Source organism: Medicago truncatula, chromosome 4 (assembly GCF_003473485.1).
Source record: "Medicago truncatula cultivar Jemalong A17 chromosome 4, MtrunA17r5.0-ANR, whole genome shotgun sequence".
Classification (NCBI taxonomy): domain Eukaryota; kingdom Viridiplantae; phylum Streptophyta; class Magnoliopsida; order Fabales; family Fabaceae; genus Medicago; species Medicago truncatula.
In genome coordinates, this window is record NC_053045.1 from 8558897 (window position 1) to 8582076 (window position 23180).

General features: G+C 35.6%; 2 protein-coding genes across 2 annotated transcripts; both read right to left on the reverse strand.

Annotated features, from left to right (window-relative positions):
• Positions 1-1582: 1582 nt before the first annotated feature.
• Positions 1583-3603, reverse strand: LOC11423994 (F-box/LRR-repeat protein At2g42730). Its single transcript, XM_039833877.1, has 3 exons — positions 3166-3603; positions 2122-3018; positions 1583-1826 (listed from the first exon to the last, which is right to left on the reverse strand). Exons 1-3 carry the CDS (start codon positions 3589-3591, stop codon positions 1644-1646), a joined length of 1506 nt encoding a protein of 501 aa, XP_039689811.1. The 5' UTR covers positions 3592-3603; the 3' UTR covers positions 1583-1643.
• Positions 3604-19098: 15495 nt separating this feature from the next.
• Positions 19099-22442, reverse strand: LOC11423995 (vestitone reductase). Its single transcript, XM_003605039.4, has 4 exons — positions 22244-22442; positions 20228-20749; positions 19667-19862; positions 19099-19530 (listed from the first exon to the last, which is right to left on the reverse strand). The coding sequence occupies exons 1-4, from the start codon at positions 22368-22370 to the stop codon at positions 19386-19388; spliced, it is 990 nt and encodes a 329-aa protein (XP_003605087.1). The 5' UTR covers positions 22371-22442; the 3' UTR covers positions 19099-19385.
• Positions 22443-23180: the final 738 nt, after the last annotated feature.

A 23180-nucleotide genomic window follows, 5' to 3' on the forward strand; every position in this document is an offset into this window, starting at 1 on the left:
ATTGTCACATTTTTACGACAAGAAAAATCTGTTTAATGTGTGGTCACGACCAGTTGTTTATAAATATGCTGACTTTCGGGAAAAAAAATATGTATCATCTATTGCAAATTCTTTAGCACTGACATTATTGATTGAATGCGGGTGTAGTATCCAACATGTGTCGATGTCTAATATCAATACGCCACTGACACATTTGATTAAATTCAATGAATTATTTTCTTAAATTAATATCAAAGTCGATGATTCAGTGTCGTGTCTGTGAGTCCTTTATCAATAGTAAATTAGATTGAGACAGTTGGCATTGAGACCTGTCAATCCAAAACTCATGTCACCAAATAGGTACTCTAAATTATTGCAGAAGCTGATTCAAAGCTCATTCAGCATTTTTGGTATCGACAATTACTTCTGTATATTCCTTTTTCTCTGATAAAATTATGAATGGAAAACCTGATGCATATAGTCTAATTTCATGTACATCCTTTCCTATCATTTCACTTAATTTGTTGAGACAAATTCAGTGCGGATTCGAAGTGAATCTCATGTACTCTTATCTCGATGTTTAATTGTACAACTCATAAAGATTAAATTGTCGTTGATTATTGTTGGAGTTTGTTATAGCTACTGTCTTATTATTCTTTGTTACTCTCTGTCTTCCCCAGATGGTACAGAAGAAATTCAGCGTCCTGGACTCGATGAACAACACGTAGTCATTCGAGTTGATTCATAACAACCACAATAATTGTAGCAACATTATATTTCATTACTTATATGAAGGAACATAAGAAAAACAATTCCAATATTGGTAACATGCTTTTGCAAATGGTGAAAGGTAACTGTAAATTGGTTGTGATGGACCGCAAGCTCGTAATTGATGCACTTTTGCCTGAAACAAATAACTTTCATGAAACGGTGAAATTGATGGCGGATTCTGGATTTGAGAAAGAGTGCTATGAGATTTACAACAGTTACTGTAAGGAATGGTTGGAAGATGGATAAAAACTTCCAAGGTCGCTCTTAGAATACTATTTCCCGGTGAGCGTCAACTGTACGATGAGGTTATCTTAGACTCCGTATCTGTATCATTTGATCTCTACTTCTTAGATGTTTTCCATGCAACAATAATTCAACTGCTGATTTTTGCTGATTCGTTTGCAAATTGAAGCCATTCAGCCTGGTATATGTTTAAAATCCTTAACTTGTTCGAGACACTGTGTGAGCTGATTCATGAATTTGAATCATTGTTTCTTGATTCATTGGAGAAGGAAGCAATAAAAATCAAGGTCCTCCCCAAGCCAAATGAGAGAAACTTATTAAAGGCACTCTCATAATGTGAAAATTAAAACAATCTATATTTCATCACAATGCAAATTGAGATTATAAATTACTACAAAAGTAAAGAATTAAAAGAAAGAAGTAGGTGTAAATTTTCACACAGATATATGTTACAATTTTTCTATTAGTCATAATTAGTTAGAGAGATGAGAATGGTTCTGAGATCACAAATTGTACAAGGTCAACAGATGTTGACCACGTATTACAATTCTTCACTTCATATGTTTTTAGCAAACAATATACAAAAAAACAGAACAATTGTTTTGAAAACCAACAGTAGAAAAAAGGTTGAGGCATCAACCTCAAAATAATCAAAAACAAAAGCTACCAACTTGAACTCTAGGCACTGAAGTAGTGTTTTGAAGCAAGTGTTTCACTACTTCCATTATTTCTTGTTCCCTATCTGGATAAAAAGGCTTGTGCACTATAAACAACTCCAATCTAGCAAAGCGTGGAGGTTGCGCTTTCTTCGAAATTGGATTTAAGCGGAATTCCTGCACAATTCGAATGAATAGGAGACATTATTATATGGATATTTTACGTGAATGCAGATATGTTATAAACATTAAGAATACAAATGAAATACATCTTAGAGTAATCTGTTAGTAATTTCATAGATCAAACTAACAAATGAAATACATCTTAGAGGCTCAAGTTGATAAGAAAATGACAAATTCGGATATGTTTTTGTAATACATTCAAAGACTACTTACACGGATTAACATATTCAAGGACCCAAATGTTTGTGTAATCAAAATATAGATGTGAAAGTACACAACAGTCACCTACCTTTTGTATTGTTTCAATGACAGAATAGTCAAATCTCAAAATCTTTACATTGGCCAGCACTTGCAGCCATCTTAAGAAGATTGAAGCTTCCACGTTATTGGAAATGCCATACATATTTACTTGTTGAAGAAAAGAAAGATTGCATGTGGAGGCCAAGAGTTGACGAAAAAAAGAACCACCATGGATAGTAAAAGAACTAAGATTTGGAGTAGAAAGCGAAAATTGGACAGCTGATACATAGGTTATAGTCAAATTGGATAATGTCTGATTAGATATGCAGAGGACTTGTGCATCCTCAATCAAAGAACAGCTATCGAGAACCAAAATATTCAACACGTGACAGTTTGGAAAAGGGTCAGCACAATGATTGTGAGTTGCAACAAATCTGAAAAAATTAAGATGCAAGGTTCTTAATGCAGGTAAGTGAAGAGATTTTGGACACTTTGCATACCCGTCATACCAACTATAATAACAAAGCTCAAGAAATGTCAAAGAGTGAGAGCCAAAGATTAAAGGAAGTAACTCAGATTTTGGACACCTTCCATACCCATTAATTTTCAAAGAGAGTAGCGGATTTATATTAATGAGTTTACATAGCTCTTCATCTTCCTGTATCCAAGCATCAATAGTAAGATTAAGTAGGGAATATGAGTGATCTCTACTGGACAGAACCCAAGACATAAATTTCTTAGATCTTTCATACGAAGATGTAAGTGGAGACGGAGTATATGTGAGAGTAGTGACGCGTTTGCAAAGATCCTTCCACCGTTTAGACAAGATACAAGTCCGAACAGCATCTCGTGCTTCAAGAAAACCCAATGTGTGGAGCAATATGCAGTCAGGCAAATCACTAATCCTATCTTCCTGCCGCTGTCGCTTCAGTTCCCTACGAAGTTCCTGGTTTGATAAACAACTTGTATAAATATTTATAGCATTAATTATGTATGTAAATACTTATACTTATATTTATTCATTAATTAAAAACAACTTTTTCCAATAAATTATTGTCACTGTTATTATAATCTTAAAAATAAACAATCTTACCTTATGGTTTTTGATTTGTTGGGGTGTGATTGGCGGAACCCAATTGTGATTTATCCACTGGCGATGAACCCTAAGAAGGTCTTTTGGAAACACAATCTCTTCCGAGTCTGTAAAACACACACGGAAACTTCCATTCCCTAAATCTTCAATAACGCGGCCTTCCCACCACCGTTGTTTCCGGAAAGCCTCCACCTTGTCGCCGATCTTCACTTCCCAATCATCGCTCTCTGGCGTAGGTACTGGTCGGAGCTGATGAAGACCGACAGTTGTTGGCTTCACGTCCACGTCATCGTATTCGACCAGTAATTTGTCGGAGGAGACCCACTTGACGATGGTGGCGGTGAACCATGAGCAGTATATGCCGATGCCATGGTCGATGCTCACTTCCACTTTGTTGCCGGGATGGAACTTGAATTTTCCAACCATGATCACTCTCAAGGTGTGTATTCCACTACTCCGTACAACAACGCTGTTAATATTACTTTATAGGATTAGGGCAAAACTACATGTCAAACACTGGTCTTAGTTTTGGTAAGGTTTTATTTTTTAAAACTAAATTGCTTTTTGACTCCCATACTTTACAAAGAAGTGATTTTGGCCCCAAACTAAATAACACTACTAGTCTTCAATTTTAAACTTTTTTGAAAAATTGACGTCCCCTTGATTTTGTCCACGCCAACACATAATTGGACAACAAATTTAATGACGCGGAAGTCACATGTGTAAGGGTGTAAGCAGTTTGGACAAAACCGATAAAATCAAAAGTCTAAACCGAACTGTAACGCCCTAACTCTATTAAAGCAATTAAACATGTGAATAATTCATATATTCAAGATATAGTCGCTACTTTCACCAAATCAAAGAAAATCAAAAACAAATCAACGGTCAACATGCATGTATATAAAACCTCATTGGTCGCAGCGGATACAAATATCATACATCAACATACATGTCATGTGATCTCAAAATACATAGGTATAAAATCTCCAATTCCGACACATGGACAAAATCTCAAAGTATCAAAATAATCCAACAAGATCTAGAGCTAACGAAAAAACCCTAGATCAGAGCCACTCTACTCTAAGACCCGATAGTGGAGAAAGCTCCCACTATCCACCAACCTCAAGAAAACACCAAGCTATTAGTCCTGCACAACGTCTACTCACCCATACAGGCAAGTAGGCGGTTAAAACCACTGGGGGTGAGTATTACATCAACATAATCAATAACACAGATAAGCATGAATAGCATAATCCAATATCATGTACGAATCAAAATATATATATTCCATACATACATTATCACCGCAATCCAAGTCTCACCGACATATATTCAATGAACACATCATCATCAATAATCATCATTCACAATTCCACTACTTCCATGAGTTTATCAATTCACATAATTAATCTTAACATGGCACAACAGTCCAACAAATACAAACATCACCATCAATCATTTACAACCACAAGCACATCAATTAATTTTCACAACTAGGACTCATGTCACCTCATGATATGATCCTAGACATAACACCTATATGCATGCGGTACCGTTCATCACCAATATTTAGGCCGTCGCCCATCATCACCAATTGGATATATAAACATAATTGGATATATAAACATATCCGTCATCACCAAATATGTATGCATGAACATATGACTCAATATTAATGCATATGTCCACACAACAACTCACCATATCATCATCAAAATCATCACCAATTGGATATATAAACATACCCGTCATCACCAAACATGTATTTGCATTTATGCAATCACACCAATAATTCATCACCACTTGCATAATCAATATCATATCATAATGTATATGGACTCACCAACAATTCACAACATCATATATATATTCACCCACCACATCATAATAAACAATGTATATGGATTCACCAATATCATCATCTCCACATCATTTGCATTATCAAGAAAACATGTCCATACACAATTAAATCATAGCATTCATCATCATCACCTCAACATGATCATAAACAATCAACAATGTTATTCAACATCAACTATCACATATAGTTTCACCAATTCAAGCATTTTCATATTCCAAGTAAGAGAACATACAACACCTCATTTTATCCAACATATCATAATTCACCCATACATCTCCAGAAATTCAAAAATCATTAAACAATATTAACCCCATTCCATTTCTTAAGAAAAATCACATTCCGGAAAAATAGACATTCTAGGTAATTTTCCAAATTAAGTCCCAATTTCACAAACCAAGTTTCGAATGCTCTAAAACCTTCAATTGAACTTATAATGAACAGACTTTGAAGTTTGGAAACTATCCATAAGGTTTGGGTTGACTTAGAAACAATTGTGCGGAATTTTCGTAAATTTTATTAAAACCTCCTTAGAGTATTTCTTCATAACTCAAAAACAAAACATTATTCTCAAGTCAAACCAAGGCCAATGGATTGCCAACTCAATTGTCTAAAAATTTCATGTTAAAATCAAAAGCCAAAACAAAACGGAAACGAGTGAAAACGACGCAAAACGCGAAAACAGGGGATGCTGCAACTGGGCAGCTCGCCATGGCGAGTCATCACAGTAGCTACTCGCCACTAGTTCGCCTGGCGAGTGAGCAAAGTTCAGAAAAATTTAGTTTTACGGAAAAAATCCATTTTCACTCCAAAATCCCAATTTTCGACTTCCCATTACCCAAATTCGATTCCAAAGTGTATCCAAACGTTTCTTAACATGAAAAGACATTCAATTCCATAAAACCACTTGAATTAAACATCATTTTAAACCCAAAATCATCATTTTACCCATTATTGCAAAACAACCAACAACATCTTATTTCTCATCAACAATTCATGATATATGAACACCCAAGCCATAAATCATAATCAACAACATATCTCAGCAGCAACAACATCAATTGGAACTTGATTCACACACCTCAATTCAACAACAACATGTCATAAGTCATCAATTAAGCATAATTTCACAACAACCCATTCTCATACATTATGAACATGTTATTTCATCACCAACAATTCATTTATCATTCAATTAACATACTCAAACTTATCACCAAAACAAGAGCACGAAAATTAGAGATTGGGTTCATATAAATTCTCACTTAATTAAGCACTTTTTCATACAAACCAAGAAAAATTGCAAACAAACAATTATGATTATGATGAAGACTAACCCCCTTACCTTAGGTTATGATTAATTCAAACTTAGACTTCACTTTAGCTCCTAATTCTTCAATCTTCAAGTTTCTCCCTTTCTCTAACCCTTGTTCTTCCTTTCTCCCTCTTTCTCTCTCTACCTCTCTCTAACTTTGTGAAATGAAAATGAATGAAATGAATTTCTCTCCAAGTTAGGTTTAGGTGTGCTCTGTAACGCCCTAATTATTATTTTATTTTATTTTGATTTATTTAGAGTCTCATATGTGATTTTATATGATTTTTGGTGATTTATGTGGTGTGTGCATTTTATTATATAGTTTATTATAATAATAATTAAAATAAGTGGAAATTAATATTATTTTAGGAATTAGAGAGTTAATTATAATTTATTAAAATTAAGGGGAATTAATAGAATTGAAGGGAGTTAAAAAAGAAAGAAAAACAGTCAGAACGTTTGAACGTAAGAAAACTAGCTTTTGGGAGAAAAGGGAGAAGAAGAGCAAGAACAAGAGATGAGAGCCTAGAACCGATCCTTGCTGTCTTATTTTCTGCAAAACTAAGGTAAGGGTGAGACTATCTCTCGATAATCATAATCTATAATTTCTGAAATTGACCTAATTGCATAGTTTTGGAAAATAAATTGAGGGTTAGGGTTTGACGAGAATTCTGAAGGGAAATGGGTAAAGATAATGTTAATTCTCTTGTAATATAATGTTCAGAATGAAAACTTAATCCTTGTTGTTGCTGTGATCATAAATTGATTGAAATTTATGAGTGATTGGATGAATTGATGAATTTGTGTATGATGGTGGAATGATCTGTAATTGTTGCTGTTAATGGTTGTTCTGTGTTTCCTTAGATGCTTAGTTGTATATAGGACCTGTAAACATCTGCTGGAAAACATTTTGGGTGATCGGGGGATTAAAATTGGATTTTTGGAGTGAGGAGAGGTCTGAAACCGTAGGTTTTTGCACTGCCCAGATGATTGGTCGCTTAAGCGAAGCAGCCGTCGCTTAAGCGAGCATTCAAGTAAACTGCCTAGAATGCGATTTTACCCGTTCGCTTAAGCGAACCGTGAGCGAACTGGTAAGTGAAAATTAAGTTTGATTCTGCCAAGAATTCGCTTAAGCGAATGGTAAGCGACCCTGTGAGCGAAAAACCATTTTGATTCTGTCCAAAGTTCGCTCAAGCGAACCGTGAGCGACCCGTAAGCGAACTGAACCCAGACCTACTATAAGTTGGTCGCTTAAGCGAGCTAGACGTCGCTTAAGCGAAGTGAGCCTTAGTCAGCCTTTTTCTGAACTGTTACTTAGTGCATGAGGGGACTTCTTGAGCATTCTATAACTTCCTCTTTAACTAGTATAACCCTGGTGTAGGTAACCGAATCCTATTAGAACAAGCCGGCGATTGGATTGATTGGTGTTAGTAAATGTTGGAGATGATTGTGTATGAAAACAAGTGAATATATATATATATATATATATATAACATGTGGAATGTGATTGATGTGTGTGCATAATTATAAATAATTGTGTATGATTTGGATTACTGAGTTGTGGAGTAGTAAGTCATATGAAATATATGTAATAGTCGAGTTGTATGTAGATATACACAGGTTGGGTAGTGGCATAAACATCAAGTGGGAGAGCTTCGGCTCTGGAACGCCTTGTCGTTCAAAGCGGTGGAACACTAGTTGTTCAAAGCGGTGTGGAGCAGTGAGGACTTAGGTCCTGTTGAGAATGCTTTAACCATTCGACAGCGGTGTGGGTCACGGCCCTGAATTATGGTACCACATGCATAGTTGCATTATTGAGGAGTATTAGGGGGGGGGGGGGGGGGGGTGTCGTGTCATTTCATGAGTTGCATTTGTTGATTGAATTCTATATTTGGATGATTGTTGTTGATTATGAAATACCTATGCTTATTGAATAATCATTGATGTTGTAAGGTGTTAGATTTTCAATTGATGTTATTATATATTATTTTTATTGATTGAGAATCTCACCCTTTCTACTTGGAAATGTTGCCCTTCCTATGGGTAATGTAACGCCCACTTTCGTTTAATCGTTATTTAATCGAGTTTAGGTGATTATATTATATTTATATAATATATGTATGATTTTGGTATGTTTTGATGATTTGATCGATGACGTGTTAAGTTATGAGTTTTGGAGGATTTGATTATGATATGGGAATTATTTTATTGTTAAATAAAATAAAGATTTGAAAATAATATAAAATATTTAGTTGAGGGCTGTTTTGATATTTTAGATAGTTTTGGGGGAGAAAGTGAGATAAGATAAGTTATTAGAAAGAGGTATAAATAGGAGAAGACCTAATATTTTAGAAACTCATTGTACGTGAAAACTTTTGAAGAAGGGAGAAAAGCTTAGAAGGGAGAAGAGCATAGAGAGGGCTGCGATTTCTTCATAACCAGGTAAGGGTGAGACTAATAACTCAGTATTGTTAATTGAATGTGATTCTGATGATTAGTTAACAAGAATTAGGAGTGATTTGGAGAAAACGAAAACTAGGTCAAAACCTTAGAATTGATGATCAAACGGTGAGAATTGGTTTAATTGATGTAGAAAGTGTTCCTAGACCTTAGATAATGTTTAGGACGAACTTTGGAATCAAAAACAAGCTTAGAACCATGTGAAACGTCGAGTTTTTGTGAATTTAGGAAGTCTGGCCGTAGCGACATTCATCGCTCGCCACGGCGAGCTATGAATCTCGCCTCGCGAGGGATGAACATTCATCGCTCGCCTCGCGAACCCTGATTCCTCGCCTCGCGAGTTGTGCAATGCAGCTCGCCATAGCGAGCGACCTTACTCGCCATAGCGAGCTTAGGCAGAGTGCATGTTAGATTTCGTGTTTCGACCTTTTTAGTTGAATTTTGTATGCCTTTGAGTACCAGAACATACCTAGTATTGATTAGGAATGAATGTAGGATCAGAGGGAACCCAGAACAACCTTAGTTTGGGAGTTGAGTGGTACTCGCCATGGCGAGTAAGTACTCTCGCCTCGCGAGTACAACCAGGATGAACTTGTTTGTGTGTTTGTGCGATCAGTGTCGCACTTGTTGATCAAGAGTGAACCCCTAATTGGTAATGAGACCTAGTGATGTTGTTAAATGCAGTCTGTAGAGTAGTCTAAGTCATGATAATATTGATTGAACATGAGTTAATGTAATGTATATTTATGCAAGATATGAAGAGTTGATAATGATACAATTTATGTGCTATTGATATAATGATATCATCTTGTTATGTGACCTGTTTATGCTGCTTCCGTTATTTAACTAAGTGCATAATTATATGATGAAGTTTAGCTCCAAGTTATTGGATGCATGTTGATAAGTGATTACGATGTTTTGTTCATATGTGTCCATGCATAGCATATCATTGAGCTTAGTCCTCACCACGAATATTAGGAGCCTTGTCCTCCGCACGTTTTATAGGAGCTTTGTCCTCCGCACGATTAAAGTATATTAATACTTATGATGACGATTGGTACCACATGCATATAAGGAGTCTAAGAGCATTGTCACATTGTCATGTCCATAAATGCTATGTTGTTGATGACGGTTGAATAAGTGAATACGTGATATTGTTGAATATATGAATACGTGATACTTGTTATTTGAATATGCAAAAGTTATCCAAGAATGATTATGATGTTAATGTTAATTTATGATTCGAATTACTTTGATTAGCATTATTTTGTTATGAAATCTCACCCCTTCTGCTTGAAAATGTTGCCCTTCGTATGGGTAACTTGCAGGTGATCGTGCTTAGTGTGCAGTTGCCGTCGTGAGTGGCCTTGCCTTCACTGTGTCGTCTAGGTCGCTCTGATACGTAACGGGATGGGGTTTAATGTTATACATGCTTCATTCTTTTACGTGGATAATATATTATTTTTATTATGTTATGGATTATGAACTATTTTGATGGGGCCTACGTGCCAAGTTAATTTATGATTTTCGAATTAATATTCCGCTGCTATGTTAAAGATATTTTGTGAAGGTTAAATTATTATTTAACTGTTTTTGGATTACGTTTCTATGTGATATCCCGTTTATGGTTTTACTCTGATAATTGTTTAAGAAATTTGTATATTGGGAAAACGGGGTGTTACAATTGGTATCCGAGCAGGTTGGTCCGTCCGGTCAATTTGAGAGTCGTGTCGAGTCTTAGTAATATTTATATTACTATCTTATGTTGTTGTTTCTACTTTTGTAGAATCTCGGAAATAGCTGGAAGAAATGATGCTGCGTTAGCTGCTGCTCTACAAGCTGTTGCCCAAGCTGTGGGACAACAACCTAACGTGAATGCCGGTGCGAATGCTGAAGCTAGGATGTTGGAGACGTTCATGAAGAAGAACCCTCCGACTTTCAAAGGACGTTATGACCCTGATGGAGCCCAGACGTGGCTTAAGGAGATTGAGAGGATATTCCGGGTTATGCAGTGCACTGAAGATCAGAAAGTGCGGTTTGGTACTCATCAGCTGGCCGAGGAAGCTGATGACTGGTGGGTTGCTCTTCTGCCTACCCTTGGGCAGGAGGGAGCTGTTGTGACTTGGGCTGTTTTCAAGAGAGAGTTCATGAGAAGATACTTTCCGGAAGATGTTCGCGGGAAGAAAGAGATCGAATTCCTTGAGTTGAAGCAAGGAAACATGTCTGTGACAGAGTATGCTGCCAAGTTCGTGGAGCTGTCTAAGTTCTATCCGCACTATACTGCAGAGAATGCTGAGTTCTCGAGATGCATCAAGTTCGAGAACGGTTTGAGGCCCGACATCAAGAGGGCGATTGGGTACCAACAGCTGAGAGTTTTTCAGGATTTGGTCAATAGCTGCAGGATCTATGAAGAGGATACGAAGGCTCACTACAAGGTAGTGAATGAAAGGAAGGGCAAGGGACAGCAGAGTCGTCCTAAGCCGTACAGTGCCCCTGCTGATAAAGGGAAACAGAAGATGGTCGATGTGAGACGGCCTAAGAAGAGGGATGCTGCAGAGATTGTGTGTTTCAATTGTGGTGAGAAGGGCCACAAGAGCAACGTCTGCCCTGAGGAAATCAAGAAGTGTGTTCGGTGTGGCAAGAAAGGTCATGTTGTAGCTGATTGCAATCGTACAGACATTGTGTGCTTTAATTGCAATGGAGAGGGTCACATTAGTTCACAGTGTACTCAGCCTAAGAGGGCGCCGACTACTGGTAGAGTCTTTGCTTTGACTGGTACTCAGACAGAGAACGAGGATCGTTTGATCAGAGGTACTTGCTATATTAATAATACTCCTTTAGTTGCTATTATTGATACTGGTGCTACGCATTGTTTTATTGCTTTCGATTGTGTTTCTGCTTTGGGTCTTGATTTGTCTGATATGAATGGAGAGATGGTTGTCGAAACTCCAGCTAAGGGTTCGGTGACTACTTCTCTCGTATGTTTGAAATTTCCTTTGTCTATGTTTGGTCGTGATTTCGAAATGGATTTAGTTTGTCTACCTTTGAGCGGTATGGATGTGATTCTGGGTATGAACTGGTTAGAGTACAACCACGTTCTTATTAATTGTTTTAGCAAGTCAGTGCATTTCTCTTCCGTCGAAGAGGAAAGTGGTGCAGAGTTTTTATCTACTAAGCAGCTGAAGCAACTGGAACACGACGGTATCTTGATGTTTTCGTTAATGGCTACTTTATCTACTGAGAATCAAGCAGTGATTGATAGGTTACCGGTGGTGTGTGAATTTCCTGAAGTTTTTCCAGATGAGATTCCTGATGTGCCTCCAGAGAGAGAAGTTGAGTTTTCTATTGATCTTGTTCCTGGAACGAAGCCGGTCTCGATGGCACCTTATCGTATGTCTGCTTCTGAGTTATCTGAGTTGAAGAAACAGTTGGAAGACTTGCTTGAGAAGAAGTTTGTTAGACCAAGTGTTTCGCCTTGGGGAGTGCCGGTTTTGTTAGTAAAGAAGAAAGATGGTAGTATGAGGCTATGTATTGATTATCGACAGTTGAACAAGGTAACTATCAAGAATAGGTATCCACTTCCGAGAATTGATGATTTGATGGATCAGCTAGTGGGTGCACGAGTTTTCAGCAAGATTGATTTGAGGTCAGGTTATCACCAGATTAAAGTAAAGGATGAGGATATGCAGAAGACAGCTTTCAGAACGCGTTATGGTCACTATGAATATAAAGTTATGCCTTTCGGTGTGACCAATGCACCTGGAGTGTTTATGGAGTATATGAATCGCATCTTCCATGCATTTTTGGATCGGTTTGTGGTTGTGTTTATCGACGATATTTTGATTTACTCCAAGACTGAAGAAGAACATGCTGAGCATCTGAAGATTGTTTTGCAAGTGTTGAAAGAGAAGAAACTTTATGCCAAATTGTCTAAGTGTGAATTCTGGTTGAAAGAAGTGAGTTTTCTAGGCCATGTTATTTCTGGTGATGGTATTGCAGTGGATCCGTCTAAAGTTGAAGCGGTATCACAGTGGGAAACTCCAAAGTCCGTTACAGAGATTAGAAGTTTCTTGGGTTTAGCTGGTTACTATAGAAGGTTTATTGAAGGATTTTCTAAGTTAGCTCTTCCGCTAACGCAGTTGACTTGTAAAGGTAAAACTTTTGTGTGGGACGTCCATTGTGAGAAAAGTTTCGGTGAATTGAAGAAGCGTTTGACGACTGCTCCAGTGTTAATTTTGCCGAAGTCAGATGAACCTTTTGTGGTATATTGTGATGCGTCCAAGTTGGGTTTAGGAGGTGTACTTATGCAAGAAGGTAAAGTGGTAGCTTATGCTTCAAGACAGTTGAGAATTCATGAGAAGAATTATCCTACGCATGATCTCGAGTTGGCGGCTGTAGTCTTTGTATTGAAGATATGGAGACATTACTTGTATGGTTCGAGATTTGAGGTGTTTAGTGATCACAAGAGTTTGAAGTATTTGTTCGATCAGAAGGAATTGAATATGAGACAGCGAAGATGGCTTGAATTGTTGAAAGATTATGACTTTGGTTTGAATTATCATCCAGGTAAAGCTAATGTTGTTGCAGATGCCTTGAGTAGGAAGACATTGCATATGTCCGCCATGATGGTCAGAGAGTTCGAATTGCTTGAACAGTTTAGAGATATGAGTTTGGTTTGCGAATGGTCACCTCAGAGTGTGAAATTGGGTATGCTGAAGATTGATAGTGAATTTCTGAAAAGTATCAAGGAAGCACAGAAAGTTGATGTAAAGTTTGTGGACTTGTTGGTTGCTAGAGATCAGACTGAAGACGGTGATTTTAAAATCGATGATCAAGGTGTGTTGAGATTCCGAGGAAGAATTTGTATCCCAGACAATGAAGAGATTAAGAAGATGATTCTTGAAGAGATTCATAGAAGTAGCTTGAGTATTCATCCGGGAGCTACGAAGATGTATCATGATTTAAAGAAGATTTTCTGGTGGTCTGGTTTGAAACGAGATGTGGCACAGTTTGTGTATTCCTGTTTAGTTTGTCAGAAGTCGAAAGTTGAGCATCAGAAACCTGCTGGAATGATGGTACCTTTAGACGTGCCAGAATGGAAATGGGATAGTATATCGATGGATTTTGTGACGAGTTTGCCGAATACTCCTAGAGGGAACGACGCAATTTGGGTTATTGTTGACAGGTTGACGAAGTCAGCTCATTTTCTACCTATTAATATTAGTTTCCCTGTTGCCCAGTTAGCAGAGATTTATATCAAGGAGATTGTGAAGTTGCATGGTGTTCCTTCGAGCATCGTGTCAGATAGAGATCCAAGATTTACTTCTAGATTTTGGAAAAGTTTGCAAGAGGCCTTGGGTTCGAAGTTGAGATTGAGTTCGGCGTATCATCCACAGACAGATGGTCAGTCGGAGAGGACAATTCAGTCGCTAGAGGATTTGTTGAGAATTTGTGTTCTTCAGCAAGGAGGAACTTGGGATAGTCATCTTCCGTTGATCGAGTTCACTTATAATAATAGTTATCATTCTAGTATTGGAATGGCACCGTTCGAGGCCTTGTATGGTCGGAGATGCAGAACTCTGTTGTGTTGGTTTGAATCAGGAGAGAGAGTGGTCTTAGGACCAGAAATTGTTCAGCAAACTACTGAGAAAGTTCAGATGATCCAAGAGAAAATGAAAGCGTCGCAGAGTCGACAAAAGAGTTATCACGATAAGCGTAGAAGAGATCTTGAATTTCAGGAAGGAGACCACGTGTTTTTGAGAGTCACTCCTATGACTGGTGTAGGACGTGCTTTGAAGTCAAAGAAGTTGACCCCGAAGTTCATTGGTCCGTATCAGATACTGGAAAGAGTTGGAACGATGGCTTACCGTGTGGGTTTACCGCCGCATCTTGCGAATTTGCACAACGTTTTCCATGTGTCGCAACTTCGAAAGTATGTTTCGGATCCATCTCATGTGATCCAAAGTGACGATGTGCAAGTTAGAGACAACCTTACAGTAGAGACTTTACCGGTAAGGATTGATGATCGTAAAGTGAAGACGTTGAGAGGCAAGGAGATACCTCTCGTGAGAGTCGTTTGGACGGGAGCGACTGGTGAAAGCTTGACGTGGGAACTTGAGAGTAAGATGCTGGAGTCTTATCCAGAGTTGTTTGCTTGAGGTAAATTTTCGAGGACGAAAATCTTTTAAGTGGGGGAGAGTTGTAACGCCCACTTTCGTTTAATCGTTATTTAATCGAGTTTAGGTGATTATATTATATTTATATAATATATGTATGATTTTGGTATGTTTTGATGATTTGATCGATGACGTGTTAAGTTATGAGTTTTGGAGGATTTGATTATGATATGGGAATTATTTTATTGTTAAATAAAATAAAGATTTGAAAATAATATAAAATATTTAGTTGAGGGCTGTTTTGATATTTTAGATAGTTTTGGGGGAGAAAGTGAGATAAGATAAGTTATTAGAAAGAGGTATAAATAGGAGAAGACCTAATATTTTAGAAACTCATTGTACGTGAAAACTTTTGAAGAAGGGAGAAAAGCTTAGAAGGGAGAAGAGCATAGAGAGGGCTGCGATTTCTTCATAACCAGGTAAGGGTGAGACTAATAACTCAGTATTGTTAATTGAATGTGATTCTGATGATTAGTTAACAAGATTTAGGAGTGATTTGGAGAAAACGAAAACTAGGTCAAAACCTTAGAATTGATGATCAAACGGTGAGAATTGGTTTAATTGATGTAGAAAGTGTTCCTAGACCTTAGATAATGTTTAGGACGAACTTTGGAATCAAAAACAAGCTTAGAACCATGTGAAACGTCGAGTTTTTGTGAATTTAGGAAGTCTGGCCGTAGCGACATTCATCGCTCGCCACGGCGAGCTATGAATCTCGCCTCGCGAGTGATGAACATTCATCGCTCGCCTCGCGAACCCTGATTCCTCGCCTCGCGAGTTGTGCAATGCAGCTCGCCATAGCGAGCGACCTTACTCGCCATAGCGAGCTTAGGCAGAGTGCATGTTAGATTTCGTGTTTCGACCTTTTTAGTTGAATTTTGTATGCCTTTGAGTACCAGAACATACCTAGTATTGATTAGGAATGAATGTAGGATCAGAGGGAACCCAGAACAACCTTAGTTTGGGAGTTGAGTGGTACTCGCCATGGCGAGTAAGTACTCTCGCCTCGCGAGTACAACCAGGATGAACTTGTTTGTGTGTTTGTGCGATCAGTGTCGCACTTGTTGATCAAGAGTGAACCCCTAATTGGTAATGAGACCTAGTGATGTTGTTAAATGCAGTCTGTAGAGTAGTCTAAGTCATGATAATATTGATTGAACATGAGTTAATGTAATGTATATTTATGCAAGATATGAAGAGTTGATAATGATACAATTTATGTGTTATTGATATAATGATATCATCTTGTTATGTGACCTGTTTATGCTGCTTCCGTTATTTAACTAAGTGCATAATTATATGATGAAGTTTAGCTCCAAGTTATTGGATGCATGTTGATAAGTGATTACGATGTTTTGTTCATATGTGTCCATGCATAGCATATCATTGAGCTTAGTCCTCACCACGAATATTAGGAGCCTTGTCCTCCGCACGTTTTATAGGAGCTTTGTCCTCCGCACGATTAAAGTATATTAATACTTATGATGACGATTGGTACCACATGCATATAAGGAGTCTAAGAGCATTGTCACATTGTCATGTCCATAAATGCTATGTTGTTGATGACGGTTGAATAAGTGAATACGTGATATTGTTGAATATATGAATACGTGATACTTGTTATTTGAATATGCAAAAGTTATCCAAGAATGATTATGATGTTAATGTTAATTTATGATTCGAATTACTTTGATTAGCATTATTTTGTTATGAAATCTCACCCCTTCTGCTTGAAAATGTTGCCCTTCGTATGGGTAACTTGCAGGTGATCGTGCTTAGTGTGCAGTTGCCGTCGTGAGTGGCCTTGCCTTCACTGTGTCGTCTAGGTCGCTCTGATACGTAACGGGATGGGGTTTAATGTTATACATGCTTCATTCTTTTACGTGGATAATATATTATTTTTATTATGTTATGGATTATGAACTATTTTGATGGGGCCTACGTGCCAAGTTAATTTATGATTTTCGAATTAATATTCAGCTGCTATGTTAAAGATATTTTGTGAAGGTTAAATTATTATTTAACTGTTTTTGGATTACGTTTCTATGTGATATCCCGTTTATGGTTTTACTCTGATAATTGTTTAAGAAATTTGTATATTGGGAAAACGGGGTGTTACAGGTAACTTGTAGGTGATCCTGAGTAGTAGGTGGTGGCTCAAAGTGTCTAGGGCTCTGATACGTGGGATGGGATTTTATTGTTTTTCTTTCATTCCTATGTATCAAATTTTGGATAATGCTGTTGTAGCCCTATGATTGTCGAATTATTCTGGTTGAGGCTTTTATGCCAAGATGTTTTATGGAAGTTTAGACAGTTACTGTTGTTGCTTAAATATAATTATTCCGCTGCAAATTAATGATAATATTGATGAAAGTCATTTAAATAGTTTATATATTTCTATTTAAGAAAATTTGAAAATGAAGTGTGACATGCCCATTGAAATTATTACTCTGATGTGTGTATATTTTATTAAATAATTTATATTTGGGAATGAGGTGTTACATGCTCTATTCAATTGGGCTCAATTCTAAACTCTAGTGGGCTTAACCCATTTCTATTCAAACCAAAAATATTTCTACACTTCAAACGATATTTTAACTAATAACGGTAAAATGTCACTAACGGTGACTAAACGGTAAAAACTCAATTTACTCGTAACTTAACAAAATAATGGTTCACACTAAATACTAAAAATAATTCTCACCACAATTACTATTTTACCCTTACTCTCTAAATGACCAAAATACCCTTCTAATACGGAAATCCATGAAAATGCACCCAATGATGATTAATCACACACAAACACATAATAAAAGTAATTAAAATAAATCTAGCTAAAAATCGGGCTGTTACACGAACCAAACCGAGAATATATCTGACCTTTTCTGGTTCGCTTTTAAAACTGAAACAAACCAATCTAAACCGAACTTGTTTGGTTCGGTTCTCGATTTTCATTTTGAGATCCAAGAAACCGATGAACTGAACCGATCCTAACCCCACTCCCCATTTTACTAATATTATCCTTCCTCACACACACACACTTATGAACAGACCCAAAATTAAAGTCTAACGTAAAATACTACTTAGGCCCCATTTCGATTGAGCTTATTCTGAGCTTATGAAAATTAGTCTATCCAAACAAATAAGTTTTTATATTAATTTATAAGTTCTCACGAACAAATATTGTATCTTCATAAATCGTTTTTTCTTAAGCTACCTTGACAAGCTTATGAATAATAAATAAAAACTTATTTTTTTGCATTAGTTATTTTTCATAAGCTCAATCCAAACGGGACCTTAATCCATTCACTTTCTCCCATCATCGTTATTATTATTTTATTAAATAGAGTAAAGTTAGTTATAAAAAGTAGATAACATGAAATACAAAGTTACATGAAATATTTTAGTATGACGTATGTTTTATGTATGAAATACAAATTTGTGAGAATATGATTTTTTTTTTTTTTAATAGTATTTCCAAATAAATTGGTCAACCGAACCGATCCAACCTGAACAAAACCGATTAGTTTGGTTCGGTTCCTTTTTTGAAAAGAGTGAAAATCAAACTGAACCAAACCGATGAAGATTTCATCGATTCAGACTTCTTTTTTTTTGACTGAAAATCTATCCAAACCGAACCGTTACACCCCTAGACATGTGTATTTGGTCATATCATTTATATGCTTATCAAAATCCACTCTTGCATCTAATATGAATCTTTAACTCACACTTGACAAATTAACACCTCCCCCTCAAGTAAACTTTAAGGCATTAGGTATATGATCATATCACTTATATGCTTATCAAAATTTACTCTTGCATCCAATATAGAACTTTAACTCATAGTTGACAAATTAACATCTCCCCTTCAATATGAGAATCTTCGCATTCGATGTCTACCACGAGGAACCCCTCATACTTCCTCACAAAGTCGAACCGGACTATGTTATCATTGTTGGACCTTATGGGGCAATCAACACCTGTCGATCAACCCATTGTACTTTGAGCAACCACATAAATAAGAATGATATCACATCTTCATCCAAATTTTAAATATGATAAAATTCTAGCATGTGCTTGATACTGATATTCATATTAGTAATCTAAAATTAGAATGCAAATTAGAATAAAATCATTAAATTAAATTAGATCATTAAGTTTTTTTCTGACAGAATTAGATCATTAAGTTAAATTATAAAACATTACAAAAAAATGAAATTATAAACTAACAATAAAACAAGCTCAAATTGAAAACCCAAATTACCGAAGCAAAATATTAAATATCAAACAAATTGAATATCCTAGTCTATGTAAGTCAGCAATATTATGCGTATTTTCTTGTTCTTCAATTATCATAATAAATTTCCTCTAAAAATTTTATCATGATAAATTTCATGATCCCATAGATGAACTAAAGAATGCCCTTCTCTTTACAGCATTGTATAGCTCCATCATACATATCATTGACGCTGTACTTAAATTTGAACCCAGTATCCAAGAGCTTTTTTGATGATAGATCACTGAACTTTTTATCACCATTTTTTGTGTTCATTGAACTGCAAAATAATTACCCAAAGATTAGGCTAAGCTTTTTTACTATATAGGAAAACAACCATATATGTAGAAAATAAGTGAGTTAGAACAAATCTAAATAATGTATGTTTGGTTAGATTTATAAATTATGAAACTTACTTTGGTATTGTTATGTTATACCCTGGATATCTTTGACAAAGCAATTCATACAATTGATGAAATGATATTCTGTCTGAGGAACAAATAAGCCTTCCATTAACATTTTCTGACTCAAAAAGAAATATAAGTGCACGAGTGGCATCATCTGTGTGCACCATGTATGAGTTGGTGAGATACTTGTATCTATCTTGGTCTCCTATAATAAACATAGCACATAAGAAATATACAAAATATTAGAATTACATATATATATACCTCAAATATTAGAATTGGAGAGTTAATATATTATCCTTTGCTATAAGTTTTAGGAACTCGTTTACCCTATTTAATTAATAATATTTTGCCTATAATAATAAATAAATAAATAGCTTGCAAATAAAGAAAATGTATATAATATTCTTTTTTATAAATCAGGTATTTCCGCACGCACAACTGTAGAGACTAATCACTCCAGTCTTGTGGGACCCAAATGGGTGGTCAACTCTCTCTAAGAGTTTTAACGTTGTTGTATGTCCAAGACTAAATTTAAACCTAGAGTGAGAGAGAGAATGAAATACATACCAAAGATCATGGCGAGTGCTATATAAACAGATGAAGGTATATTAGGGCAAATAAAGGGGCCAACAACCAAAGGAAGAACCAAACTAACAACCTCCAATTCATTCACTTTTCCAAACTCTAAAACACTCTTTTCAGTCATAATTTTAGACACCAAATAAGAAGATCCAACAAGGTTACTACTTCTACAAATATCAATATCACTCCAAATATCTTCATCCACCACATCAAGATTCTTATCATTGAACAAAACCGTTGCTGCACTAGAAGTGTAAACCACTTTTTTCACTGTCTTTGATTCCAAACATGCTTTCAAAATTTCTAGGGTTCCTTCCACTGCTCTTTTTGTCACCTTTTCTTCTGGCTCTTGGTTTTGCACATCCATAGGGTGTGCTAGATGGAAAACTCCAATGCAACCTTGTATTGCTTTTTCAAAACTACTTGAATCATCAAGGTCAGCATGGAAGATAGTTAGCTTCTTTGATGCTTCTGGTAAATTTGTAAGATAGCTCAAGTCTTTCTTTTCTATTAAAAGTAAAAAAAATAAAATAAAAAATCAGTGTTAAATTTCTTTTCTATACACTAGTGAGTGTGTATGTGGATTACAATTTTTACTACTATAGTATTTGAGCTAGATGATATTAATATAATTTTTCAAATTTCGAAGAAAAAAATTATAGTAGCAATGAAAACACAGATATGAAAACAAAGTAGATGGCATGTTTCTATCAGGTTGGTCCGTAATGGGCTAGTGACTTTGAGCCGCGGTCAACAGCTATCCGATCCTTACTCAGACCGCGGATCTAGGTCCAATTTGGATCATCGGATTTCGCGAATCTATACTAATAAGAAAATTCAATTTTTATTAGTTATGTGGCACACTCTCATTGTATAGGAGCATACGTGTCACACTCTCTTGTATTCTTATTCTCTCTATTGATTTTTTTATATATTTTTTTTGTCTTTGTACTCTACATAAATTCGCAAAATCAAAATTTTTAAAGAGGTCTTCAATGGGTTGCAACTATATTTGCATTAATATGATTAGTCGTATTTAATTATAATTTTTCATAATATCAAAAGATCGTGAAATAATTTGCAAGTATGTGACCACAATTTAAATTGTCCAATTTTTTACTGGTTGAGTAGTATATATATAGTTTCAATATCTAAGACATGACCAAAATGATCAAATATTAGTAGAAGTAGGGATCAAGGTTAATTTGAAACCTATCTAATGTCACACTTGTAAGTTTTACACAATTTAGTCATTCTTCCTGGAAATATACAAATTAAAGAATAAAAGGAAGGTAGTATCTGTAATTTGTTGTAGGGCCACCCAACCATAAAGTTAGACATCCCCTTTTCAAGGATATATGGTCCAACTTACACTTAGACTTTTTGTTTGAGTTTGAGGAAAAGGGACAATTTTAAGCAGGAAGAAGGAAAAGGGACGATAATCTTTTATCCATTTGGAGGATTTTTGAGAGAAAACTTAAGACCAATATTTGCAAGATGAAAAGAATTGAAGAATATTTGAAAATCTTCTAAAACAATCCAAACTCTCAATTCATATTTTGAGTTTTTCAAATTGTGAGTTTTAGATAAGAAAAGTGCGGAGGAAGATCTACACAAGAAGAAGAAGAAAAAGAAACGAGAATCTTTCATCTCTCTAAAAGAGTATTTTTGAGAGAAAATACTTATAATCAATACTCAAGATAAAAAAAAAAAATCAAGAATTTTTCAAAGTACTCTTAAATCATTCAAAATCTTAATTCCCATACAAGGTGGTGGTCAACCCTTTCATCCCTCAACTTATAAAGATCACAAACAAAACATCAACTCCTTACATAATTCACTAATTTATGACTTCACCTCAATTGTGATAACTAACAAAGATTATTATCTCCTAAAATCTCTCTTAGCTTTGGCTATATCATCATCAATTAAACAAAAGAATAGCAAATATAGAAGAATATATTATTGCTTAATTTCCAAGAAAATGAACGTTATATATACCTTTAACATGGTGTGATCTAACGGTGGCATGAACTGCGTAACCATGTTGAAGAAGCTTCATAATCAGCCATGATGCCACATACCCCGTTGCTCCTGTCACACAAATTGTACCTTTATCGTTTTCCATTTCTCTCTTCCTATTTCAATCTCTATCTTCTCTCAAGGTAGGAAATATTTATACATAAGTTCAATACAATGATGTTAATTATTAGCCAAATTAATATAATTAAATTGTTAATGTACTGATTAATTAATCAATTAAAATATGCTTTTGTTTTAGGATTTATTGATTGATTGTCATGTTTTGTTTAAAAAGTGTCTAGTAAGTGGACACAAATGGTAAAAGGTTGCAAAGACATTTAATATGTTGAAGAGTAGGTTCGACTTTGCCATTAGGATTTATTGATTTGATGTGAATAACTTATAATTTGAGCTATGATTAATTAAATTATTACAAAATGACTAATGTAATAATGTGAATAATACCCCCACTTATAAAATCGTATTAAGTCATATTTCATCTAATGTAATACTCTTAACAAGATCAACCTTTAAAAAAATTTGGTAAATTTATATAGTCAATATACATATTTTGCAATAATTTAACAAAGAAGGATAAAATAATAAGGTTGACCTCTGAGAGTAAATATTTTTTATATGCATAGCGGCTAGAGATCAAACCATCGATTCTATAAGAGAAAAAGTTCGAACCTTCAGTCAAATAATTAATTGACCCACGCATTTTAAACGGGGAAACCATACATATAATCTGCAATATCCCGACCAACTGAGTTAAGCTCACAATGATACATTATTTTCTTTTTAATAGATGCACTACATGATGTTGTTAACTTATATATTTTTTGGTCAATATTATATACAATTAATATAGTGAATATACATGCTAAATATTCAATTACCGTATACATCCATATTC